This window comes from Salvelinus sp. IW2-2015, linkage group LG5 (genome assembly GCF_002910315.2).
Source record: "Salvelinus sp. IW2-2015 linkage group LG5, ASM291031v2, whole genome shotgun sequence".
Lineage (NCBI taxonomy): Eukaryota > Metazoa > Chordata > Actinopteri > Salmoniformes > Salmonidae > Salvelinus > Salvelinus sp. IW2-2015.
In genome coordinates this window covers 34493010-34505692 of record NC_036844.1, presented here as the reverse complement: position 1 = coordinate 34505692, position 12683 = coordinate 34493010, and the positions used below count along the sequence as shown (strand labels likewise).

Here is a 12683-nt window from a genome sequence, read left to right as displayed (position 1 = left end):
CCCGCCCCCATGGTGGTGAGGGTAGGTACAAACACTCCACCCCGCTGATCCTACAACCTGGCGGCCCCACAACATGGTGCGTTCTGAGGCCGCTCTCCCTCGTACTCGCCGTTCACCGACGACTGCTGTGGCCATGCACGCCTCAAAACCTCAATCATCAGGCGTTGCGATGTGGATCCAGCTACATGGTAGGCTTGATTCCAACAACGACGAGACGGCCTACAGGGAGGAGTTGAGGGCCCTCGGAGTGTGGTGTCAGGAAAATAACCTCACACCTCAACGTCAACAAAACAAAGGAGATGATTGTGGACTTCAGGAAACAGCCAGAGGGAGCACCCCCCTATCCACATCGACGGTCAGTAGTGGAGAGGTGGAAAGTTTTAAGTTCCTCGGTGTACACATCACGGACAAACTGAATTGGTTCCACCCACACAGACAGCGTTGTGAAGAAGGCGCGAGCAGCGCCTCTTCACCTCAGGAGGCTGAAGAAATTCGGCTTTCACCAAAAGCACTCACAAACTTCTACAGATGCACAATCGAGAGCATCCTGTCGGGCTGTATCACCGCCTGGTACGGCAACTGCTCCGCCCCAACCGTAAGGCTCTCCAGAGACGTAGGTGAGGTCTACAGAACGCATATCACGGGGGCACAACTACCTGCCCTCCAGGACCCTACACCACCCGATGTCACAGGAAGGCCATAAAGATCTCAAGGACAACAACCACCCAAGCCACTGCCTGTTCACCCCTGCTATCATCCAGAGCGACGGAGGTCATACAGGTGCATCAAGCAGGGACGAGAGACTGAAAAACAGCTTCTATCTCAGAGGCCAATCAGACTGTTAAACAGCCACCACTAACATTTTAGCGGCGCGGGCCAACATACTGATCAACTCCAGCCACTTTTAAAAATGGGAATTGATGGAAATTATGTAAAAATGTCACCACTAGCCACTTTAAACAATGCCCACTTAATTAAATGGGTTTACATACCCTAACATTACCCCATCTCATATGTAATGTATATACTGTACTCTATATCATCTACTGCATCTTGCCATCTTTATGTAATACATGTACCACTAGCCACTTTAAACTATGCCACTTTATGTTTACATACCCTTCAGTACTCATCTCATAGTATATACCGTACTCTATACCATCTACTGCATCTTGCCTATGCCGTTCTGTACCATCACTCATTCATATATCTTTATGTACATATCTTTATCCCTTTACACTTGTGTGTATAAGTAGTAGTTGTGGAATTTGTTAGGTTAGATACTTGTTGTTATTACTTGCATTGTCGGAACTAGAAGCACAAGCATTTCGCTACACTCGCATTAACATCTGCTAACCATGTTGTAGTGACTAATAAAAATTTGATGATTTGATTTGATTTGCTTTCCACCAAACAAACACAACAAAATTCCATCAAAACACTATACATAATTAGATAATACTATATGCTTAAGGGCTTACTTTGCAGTTCCACAGCACTTCACGATACTGTATATAGAAAACAATAAATCTTGTTTAGATCCTTGTTGTTGGCCTTGTCAATTCATGAAAATGTCTCAGAAGTAACATTGTCAGTTAGCTAGTGTAGTTTTTCAAATGTTATCCTCTCATCAGCCAAGTCACAATTATATATTAGCTCTTCTGCATTGACGACCATCTTGGACTACCATCTTGTTCATACAGCCGCATTAGGAAAGTATTCAGACCCCTTTACTTTTTACAACAATTTGTTAGGTTACAGCCTTATTCTACAATTGATTAAATTATTATTTTCTCATCAATCTACACAAAAACACCCAAATGGCAAAGTGAAAACAGATTTTTTTTAATGTTTGCAAATGTCTAAAAAAATCTAAAACATAAATACCTTGTTTACATACACCATCGGTCAAAAACACCTACTCATTCAAGGGTTTTTCTTAATTTTTTTACTATTTTCTACATTGTAGAATAATAGTGAAGACACAAAACTATGAAATAAACACATATGGAATCCTGTAGTAACCAAGAAAGTGTTAAACAAATCAAAATACACTGCTCAAAAAAATAAGGGAACACTTAAACAACACAATGTAACTCCAAGTCAATCACACTTCTGTGAAATCAAACTGTCCACTTAGGAAGCAACACTGATTGACAAATAAATTTCACATGCTGTGTTCAAATGGAATAGACAACAGGTGGAAATTATAGGCAATTAGCAAGACCACCCCAATAAAGGAGTGGTTTTTGCAGGTTGGTGACCACAGAACCCACTTCTCAGTTCCTATGCTTCTGGCTGAGTTTTGGTCACTTTTGAATGCTGACGGTCTTTCACTCTAGTGGTAGCATGAGACGGCGTCTACAACCCACACAAGTGGCTCAGGTAGTGCAGCTCATCCAGGATGGCACATCAAATGCGAGCTGTGGCAAGAAATGTTTGCCTGTGTCTGTCAGCGTAGTGTCCAGAGCATGGAGGCGCTACCAGAGGACAGGCCAGTACATCAGGAGACGTGGAGGGGGGCCGTAGGAGGGCAAACAACACAGCAGCAGGACCGCTACCTCCGATTTTGTGCAAGGAGGAGCAGGAGGAGCACTGCCAGAGCCCTGCAAAATGACCTCCAGCAGGCCACAAATGTGGCCTTCATGCAGGGGTATGAGGGCCCGACGTCCACAGGTGGGGTTGTGCTACAGGCCCAACACTGTGCAGGACGTTTGGCATTTGCCAGAGAACACCAACCATTGGCAAATTCGCCACTGGTGTCCTGTGCCTCTCACAGATGAAAGCAGGTTCACACTGAGCACATGTGACAGACGTGACAGAGTCTGGAGACGCCGTGGAGAACGTTCTGCTGCCTGCAACATCCTCCAGCATGACCGGTTTGGCGGTGGGTCAGTCATGGTGTGGGTGGCATTCTTTTGGGGGGCCGCACAGCCCTCCATGAGCTCGCCAGAGGTAGCCTGACTGCCATTAGGTACCGAGATGAGATCCTCAGACCCCTTGTGAGACCATATGCTGTGTGCAGATGGCCCTGGGTTCCTCCTAATGCAAGACAATGCTAGACCTCATTGTGCTGGATGTGTCAGCAGTTCCTGCAAGAGGAAGGCATTGATGCTATGGACTGGCCCGCCCGTTCCCCAGACCTGAATCCAATGAGCACATCTGGGACATCATGTCTCGCTCCATCCACCAACCCACGTTGCACCACAGAGTTCCAGGAGTTGGCGGATGCTTTAGTCCAGGTCTGGGAGGAGATCCTCAGGAGACCATCCCCACCTCATCAGGAGCATGCCCAGGCGTTGTAAGGGAGGTCATACAGGCACGTGGAGGCCACACACACTACTGAGCCTCATTTTGACTTGTTTTAAGGACATTACATCAAAGTTGGATCAGCCTGTAGTTGTGGTTTCCACTTTAATTTGAGTGTGGACTCCAAATCCAGACCTCCATGGGTTGATAAATTTGATTTCCATTGATAATTTTTTAGTGATTCTGTTGTCAGCACATTCAACTATGTAAAGAAAAAAGTATTTAATAAGAATATTTCATTCATTCAGATCTAGGATGTGTTATTTTACTGTTCCCTTTATTTTTTTGAGCAGTGTATATTTAATATTTGAGATTCTTCAAATAGCCAACCATTGCCTTGATGACAGCTTTGCACACTCTTGGCATTCTCTCAACCAACTTCATGAGGAATGTTTGCAACAGTCTCGAAGGAGTTCCCACATATGCTGAACACTTGTTGGCTGCTTTTCCTTCAAGCTGCGGTCCAACTCATCCCAAACCATCTCAATTCGGTTAAGGTAGGGGGATTGTGGAGGCCAGGTCATCTGATGCAGCACTCCATCACTCTCCTTCTTGGTCAAATAGCCCTTACACACTCTGGAGGTGTGTTGGGTCATTGTCCTGTTGAAAAACAAATGATAGTCCCACGAAGCGAAAACCAGATGGGATGGCGTATCGCTGCAGAATGCTGTGGTAGCCATGCTGGTTAARTGTGCCTTGAATTCTAAATACATTACAGACAGTGTCACCAGCAAAGCACCCCACACCATCACACCTCCTCCTCCATGCTTCTTGGTGGGAACCACACAGGCAGAGATAATCTGTTCACCTACTCTGCGTCTCACAAAGACACGGCGGTTGGAACCAAAAATCTCCAATTTGGACTCAACAGACCAAAGGACAGATTTCCACCGGTCTAAAGTCCATTGCATGTTTCTTGGCCCAAGCAAGTCTCTTCTTCTTATTGACCGGTATTGTAAGTATTGGACCCTTTGCTATGAGACTCGATGTTAATAAACAAACGCAAATGTTAATAAACAATGTACATTTTAACGAACACTGTAAAGCATCAAAACACTGTTAAAACTATAACGTTGATATCATGGATGGTCAGTCCTTGCATCCATAGCTCGTCCTAAGAATTTTAGAGTAGTTACATTTCTCCAAGGCAAACCATGAGGCGGGGTGTACGCTTTGTTATTGTTTAAATTAAGGATTCTAGCTTTAACACCTGAACATTATTCACTTGTGAACGTCTCCTTGCTTTAGTGTACATGTTCAAAAACATTTACCATCAATTTYCGTGTTAAATTATTAATTGGTTCGTACTAAAAACATGTCAAAACAGTCCGTCTGAGGAGAGGAAGCAAAGGCACGGAAATCATTAAAGTTGCAGTACTGCTCCCTATCCAAACTGGGAACACATACTGAATTATTCAAGTTATGATTCTACAGATGAATCATACTTATTTATATTCCATAATGTTTTGTGGATACATATTGGGACACACCATAAACATTTTCTTTACTCATCAAGAACAATGAAGAATTTTCCACAGAAAAAAGGGAAACCATTATTGACAATGAAATGAATGTGAGGATGGAACGTAATAGAATTCTAGGCCAGGCCACTGTGATCCTTCAGTCCCTATTTCACAGTCTGGTAGATGAATACCCTGGCCTGCACAGCATCTTGTAGAAGAAGGATGAACACATCAACCAGTTGTAACGCTTAGCTAATTGGACATCAGCTCACAAACAGCAACGCAAACAACAACACAAACAACTACACAAATCAAATTAAATCAAATTTATTTATAAAGCCCTTCTTACATCAGCTGATATCTCAAAGTGCTCTACAGAAACCCAGCCTAAAACCCCAAACAGCAAGCAATGCAGGTGTAGAAGCACGGTGGCTAAGAAAAACTCCCTAGAAAGGCCAGTACCTAGGAAGAAACCTAGAGAGGAACTAGGCTATGAGGGGTGGCCAGTCCTCTTCTGGCTGTGCCGGGTGGAGATTATAACAGAACATGGCCAAGATGTTCAAATGTTCATAGATGACCAGTAGGGTCAAATAATAATAATCACAGTGGATGTCGAGGGTGCAACAGGTCAGCACCTCAGGAGTAAATGTCAGTTGGCTTTTCATAGCCGACCATTCAGAGTATCTCTACCGCTCCTGCTGTGTCTAGAGAGTTGAAAACAGCAGGTCTGGGACAGGTAGCACGTCCGGTGAACAGGTCAGGGTTCCATAGCCGCAGGCAGAACAGTTGAAACTGGAGCATCAGCACGGCCAGGTGGACTGGGGACAGCAAGGAGTCATCAGGCCAGGTAGTCCTGAGGCATGGTCCTAGCGCTCAGGTCCTCCAAGAGAGAGAAAGAAAGAAAGAAAGAAAGAAAGAAAGAAAGAAAGAAAGAAAGAAAGAAAGAAAGAAAGAAAGAAAGAAAGAAAGAAAGAAAGAAAGAGAGAGAGAATTAGAGAGAGCATACTTAAATTCACACAGGACACCGGATAAGACAGGAGAAATACTCCAGATATAACAGACTGACCATAGCCCCCCGACACATAAACTACTGCAGCATAAATACTGGAGGCTGAGACAGGAGGGGTCGAGAGACACTGTGGCCCCATCAGACGATACCCCCTGACAGGGCCAAACAGGCAGGATATAACCCCACCCACTTTGCCAAAGCACAGCCCCCACATCACTAGAGTAATATCTTCAACCACCAACCTACTACTCTGTGACAAGGCCGAGTATAGCCCACAAAGATCTCCGCCACGGCACAACCCAAGGGGGGGCGCCAACCCAGACAGGAAGATCACGTCAGTGACTCAACCCACTCAAGTGACGCACCCCTCCTAGGGACGGCATGGAAGAGCACCAGTAAGCCAGTGACTCAGCCCCTGTAATAGTGTTAGAGGCAGAGAATCCCAGTGGAGAGAAGGGAACCGGCCCGGCAGAGACAGCAAGGGCGGTTCGTTGCTCCAGTGCCTTTCCGTTTACCTTCCCACTCCGTTTACCTTCCCACTCCGTTTACCTTCCCACTCCTACTCAATCATAGGACCTACGGAAGAGATGAGTCTTCAATAAAGACTTAAAGGTTGAGACCGAGTCTGCGTCTCTCGCATGGGTAGGCAGACCATTCCATAAAAATGGTGCTCTATAGGAGTAAGCCCTGCCTCCAGCTGTTTGCTCACAAACAACAACACAAATATCAATACAAACAACAACCAACACAAACACATGGCTGGTCCAGTCTGAAACAACCCACACAAAACAATCCACATAGTTACACATAATAGCCCATATAAAAACTTTTAAACAAATTCTTCACATTCTCTTCAGAAAGGGAAAAGTGAATACAAAGTTCAAAATAATTATAATAACAAGGGGTTCATGGGGGTTCATGTTCATCTGTTGAAAGTAAGGCTATAATCAAGAACTTAAACTTCCCATGTGTAGCCTATATTATTATTATTATATGTATTTTTATTATTATATTTATTACTATTATTAGTATTATATTTATTACTATTATTATTATTATTATATGTAATATTATTATAATATTAATTATAATAATAATATTATTATTATTGTTATATGTATTATTTATATAATTATATTGATTCTTTTGTACTTTTACCCCCTTTTTCTCCCCAATTGGTAGTTACAGTCATGTCCCATCGCTGCAACTCCTGTACGGACTCGGGAGAGGCGAAGGTTGAGAACCATGTGTCCTCCGAAACAAGACCCTGCCAAGCCGCACTGCTTCCTGACACACTGCTCGCTTAACCCGTAAGCCAGCCGCASCAATGTGTCGGAGGAAACCCCATACAACTGGCGACCACAGGCACCCAGCCTGCCACAAGGAGTCGCTAGAGCGCGACGGGACAAGGACATCACAGCCAGCCAAACCCTCCCCTAACCCAGACGATGCTGGGCCAATTGTGTGCCGCCTTATGGGTCTCCCGGTCAAGGCCGGCTGTGACACAGCCTGGGATCGCACCCTGGTCTGTAGTGACGCCTCAAGCACTGTGATGCAGTACCTTAGACCGCTACGCAACTTGGGAATTCCCTATTATTATATTTAGCATTATTATATTTATAATTATTATATTTATCATTTTTTATTTATCATTATTATATGAATTATGATTATATTTATCATTATTATACATTTATTATTATAAATTATTATTATATTTATAATTATTACTATTATTGTTATTATTATCCTATTCAATATATTACCTACATCATGAAATATCTACTACTAGATGAACATCAGGCATTTAGTGCCACCCTGTGGACACCATGTTGTTCATCATCATAGACAGTCTAGTTCTCTACTGCACATCACTACCACTGAGGAAGCTAGAGATGGTTTGCTGTTGCAGGCCTACCCTACATATTACTGAAAATAGATTTCATTTAGTTCATAATGGAATCTTCATTATGTGTATATAACTTTCTTTTTACATTCTCAACACAGTTCAAAAGTCAAAGGAGGACAACAGTATTATTTTTCAATTGCAGTTTTATTAAATGATCAGATTATCAGGTATGAAAACAGTTTATGTTGTTGTTTCCATTCACCMATGTGTTAGAATACTACATAGTGATTGTATGGCTGCTAGTCCTATGAGCACATGCCTCATGCACCTGCGTGTGAAAAGCATACATCATTTAACAGACAGTTCAATAAATATTACAAATAAAATTTGAGTCATATTTACATTTTGCCTTGGACATCATGTGCTSTGTGTTGGTATTGTAAGGGTGGAATGTACAGATAGTGTAAGCTAGCCTTATACAGTTTGGATATGATTCTGGTCTCAACTATAGGGTGTATACCATTACTATTATAGTATTAAAAGTTTTGTAAAAAAAAATATACAAAAATGTATTCACAAACCATTTTTGAACCTGCTACTGACAACAGCAACTTCCTTCCTTATCTCAAGTGCTGTTAAATAAGTCTTTGTAATGTATTAATTGTTTACAATCTAAACAAATAAACAATATGTATTGACATCATAGCATAACAAACTATTCAATTTATCTTTGTTACCAAGCAGCGAGTACAAATGTGCAATTAACGCTCAAGAGAGTGGATTTACAGAAAATTAATTGTAGAGTTAGTATTCATTTTATCAATTGTGTCGGTTTTGTACGTTTTCTTTAATTTCTATCCCCTTTCCTCATTGGATAAAAAACCAAAGCAGGCCAAATTCCCATCTTTAAGATAACCAATACATTTTTACATGACCGACAGGCTCTGAACTGGAATGAGTGGTTTCATTATTGCAGGATCATGTCACACATTGGTGGCAGGTAGTCTAGCGGTTAAGAGCGTTGTGCCAGTAACCGAAAGGTTGCTGGTTTGAATCCCCGGGCCGACTAGGTAAAAATCTGTTGATGTGTCCTTGAGCAAGGCACTTAACCCTAATTGCTCTGGATAAGAGTGTCTGTAAAATGTCTAATGCAACGTTCAACAGGAAAATCTCCGTAGCATAGCTTTGGGATGTGCTAAAGACTAAGGGAATCAAAGGCCGACTGACTATCAAGGTCCCGGTTCTCTTTTTGCTCGTTTGAGGAGTAAGTCTTGCCTCCTTTTCTCAGCTAGGAGCTCTTGTATTCTTTTGTTCCGTGTCATTTCTCGGAATGGAGGCCGTCTTCTAGGAACAAAGTGGTTTTGAGAGACATCATTGTCTACACCAACGATCCTGTACGGCACCTCCAGCCAGTTGTTCTCTCTCTTGTCCTCTGTCCTGTGGGGGGATATGGTGGAGGGCATGCGTATCACACTGACCCTACGCTGTGTTGGAATGGTTTTCCACCTCTTGTCTTTAGGTCTGGAAGTGGATGGAGCTAGGGTTGTCCAGGACTTCCTCTCAATAACATCAACCCAAGCTGTGGTGGACGTGGTGGATTTGGGGACATTTGTAGTTCTGAGAGTCGATGGGCCCTGACTGGTGGGGACTGTGGTGGGTTCTGTGGTGGGTTGAGTGGTGGTGACGGTGGTGCTGGGATCTGTAGTCTCCTCAGTGGTGGTGGGGAGAGATGTAGGACTCCTGGAGGTAACCAAAGGGGTGGTTGTTCTTCTGGGGCGTCTGGTGGTTAATACAGGGATGGTGGTAGGACTATATTTTTTCGCTGTGTTGTCCTCGTTGGTTTTGGTTGCATACTCCTCATAATCGTCGTAGTCGACATAAGCAAAGTCAGTGGTATAAAGCTTGGTGGAGGGTTTGGGTGTGAGGGTTGTTGTGGGGGTTGTTGAGCAGGAGCCATTGGTGGGGGTGGGAGCAGGTAGTGTGGTGTACCTCCAGGGCCCAGTGGTGAAGGTCTGGCCCGTACTGGTGAAGGTCTGGCCCGTACTGGTGAAGGTCTGGCCCGTACTGGTGAAGGTCTGGCCCGTACTGGTGAAGGTCTGGCCCGTACCGGTGAAGGTCTGGCCCGTACTGGTGAAGTTTCCCTCGCTGCAGGACTTGCAGCACATCTGTCTGTACCCACGGTTGGAGCAATACTTGTTCAGCACCTCCATACGACAGAACGCTGACCTATCCCCCTTACACTGCCCTGAAACACAAAGCAACACACATCTCAGAAACAAAACCCAACCTCTTATGATAAACAAATCAACCATAAAACTATCCCAAAGACAGGAACAGAAAGTCACAGCTAAGTCTACTGTGACTGAGGGAAAGCAGAAAGGGCCAAGATGCTTTGTTGATCATGCTTAATCAGATGCAAAGATATGAACGGTAAGACAGAGTCGCTCAACATCATACTATTCATCACTCGACATTGTAACGATGTGAGCTGAGAGTCGGGAAGCAAGATCAGGGAGTGAGTGTTTTAATAAATAAACAACATAACACAAACTAAGAAACATGAACAATGCATAGACATGACACAGGAACAGAAACAATAATGCCTGGGGAAGGAACCAAAGGGAGTGATATATATAGAGAAGGTAATCAGGGAAGTGACGGAGTCCAGGTGAGTCGGATGACGCGCAGGTGCGCGTAACGATGGTGACAGGTGTGCGCCATAACGAGCAGCCTGGTGACCTAGAGGCCCGGAGAGGGAGCACATGTGACAAACATCAGACTATTCATCACCCAACATCAGACTATTCATCACTCTAGGTGTATAATCTGTCAGACATAAAGTTGAATAATTATATATTGACCGTTTTATTTGTTGGGTTTGGACTGTACTGCTGAAATGAATGAGAAACCAAAGTCATACAATACACTCTCCCTGTCATATATGTGAAAGCTGTCTATTCAGTAGAGACAGTTAACAGTTTGGTCAACATTTAGGTCATTAACTACATAACATCAGTAAGCCAAAACAGAACAATAACTGATATACTGTACACAATGGTGATCAAGTGAAACAATAAAGATGTCCTATTTGTGTAAAAGGAACAGCWCATTTAGTGTCTCATGATACGCTTAAAAACTCTTAATCCAGTACCTCTGATAAAAATCCTTTTGAGCCAATATATAGTAAGGAACACATATGTTCAGGCCTTAGCTACAAGTTGGCTGGTAAAAGCATACAATTCATTGTTGTCACCAAGTTGGGAAACTAAAAGTCATAAATGCTACTGAATACAGGCAAAAATAATTGTATATATTGTAGATACTCCCAAATCGCAGTTTAAATCTTGTTGACACATTGTTTTCCCCACAGCTGCCAGAAATGAGCTACATTGCTCACAATCATGATACAATTACAATAAATGACAATCGCTGTTTTGTACATGAAGGTGCTGTGAATCCATTTTGTTGTAAACATCAAGTTATTTTTTTCTTCTTCAGGAAGCTTCTCCTMTTCCTTATCACTCTGATAAACAAGAAAAAAAGCCATTATGTCTTAATTTCTCCCAACAGCCKAATATAAGGCAAAGCTATTTCCCAGATGTTTATGACAAAATGACTGCATGAGGTATCAGAGCATCTTTTTCACTAACTAACGCCTTACAACGCTACACAAACACACAAGCATATCTAGATAAATAAGGACACATTTTAGTGTCCTCTGACTTCTGCACAAAATGCATTGAGAGTAAAATTCACATTCCTTTGTGAAAGTGAGAATAAACCATACTCACCTCCGCATAAACATTCTGCTCTGGTTACTTATTTTAATGTCCATATTTTTTTAATGCTCATTAGATGTTTCACTTAAATATTTAGGTAGAATGGATACAAAAATACACATACGGTAACAGTCAGTAATAGAGGCATATAGTAACTCACACCTTATTTCTGTGGAACTATTTACGTTGATAATTGTGTATGCATACTGTATGACAATAAAACTTTATTGTCCATTTTACAGCGAACAATGGACATGTGTCTTCTGCTCCGTTCTCAACGCCCCTCAGACACCAGTTACTGAGTCAGCTTCACCTTTGTGTTAACAGCCACGGAAGAAAGGTCGCTTCCAAAACAAATCCCCTGCTTCTTCTTATCAAATCCACTGCGTATCTCCATATTCACTTCCCTTGAGTTTCCCAGGTTCAAACCCAATAACACGTAGCCAGTGAGCAACTCCGTATACAGAGGCTAGGCCATGACTATAGTCTCAGAGGCTCACAGCCAGGACTTAATAAAGCCAGGGATAGAACTTCCGTTTCTCTCTTCTGTGAGGACTTCAAGGACAGCTCTACAGCCTACAGTACAGTCAGACCCCTGAAGGAGAGAGTGTGTGCTGTGCGTGTGAGAGAAAGAGCCAGAGAGACAGAGACCACAGCACAGGAAGTCTCCCTTTCTCAGCCAGGCAGAGAAGCCACAGACAGGCAGGCAGGAGCCATCCTCCAGTGTAGAGGAGAAGTGAAGAAGAGGAGGAGAGAGACACTATCAGGGCATTCTTCCCTGCAGAGAGAGGCAGAGAGAGAAGGGTAGAGCCCAGGTGAGCAGAGGCATGCAGCGGACTCCGAGCTCCGAGCTATAGAGGGGATGTTTACTTGAGGAGATCTTGGGAGCAGGGAACTCTGGGTTGGCCCGCGACAGCCACTGGATCMAAAAGTTTCTTCCGTCACCTGCGAACAAAATAAACATTTATATTGTTTCAGTAATAAATTGTTATGTACTTGTGTTCAATAAGTTAGGCCTTCTGATTGGACAGTCACCTGTGCAGGGGACTAGCTGGCAGGTTCTGAGTGTGATGGGTTTGGACTCCATGCAGAGTCCCACTGAGTTATCAGAAGTGTTGCACAGAACCTGCCGCTCCTGGGTCCCGTTGCCACACGTCACCGAACACTAAATAAAATAAAACACACACACACACACACACACACACACACACACACACACACACACACACACACACACACACACACACACACACACACACACACACACACACACA

General features: G+C 43.3%; 1 protein-coding gene across 1 annotated transcript in view; it reads right to left on the bottom strand.

The window, feature by feature from the left end:
• Positions 1-7815: 7815 nt before the first annotated feature.
• Positions 7816-12683, bottom strand: part of LOC111964411 (A disintegrin and metalloproteinase with thrombospondin motifs 2-like) — a 77529-nt gene continuing 72661 nt past the window's right edge. The window contains 3 exon segments of the mRNA XM_070443752.1: positions 7816-9875; positions 12280-12354; positions 12445-12574. Of these exon segments, the coding sequence (XP_070299853.1) occupies positions 8860-9875; positions 12280-12354; positions 12445-12574 (1221 nt within the window). The 3' untranslated portion in view covers positions 7816-8859.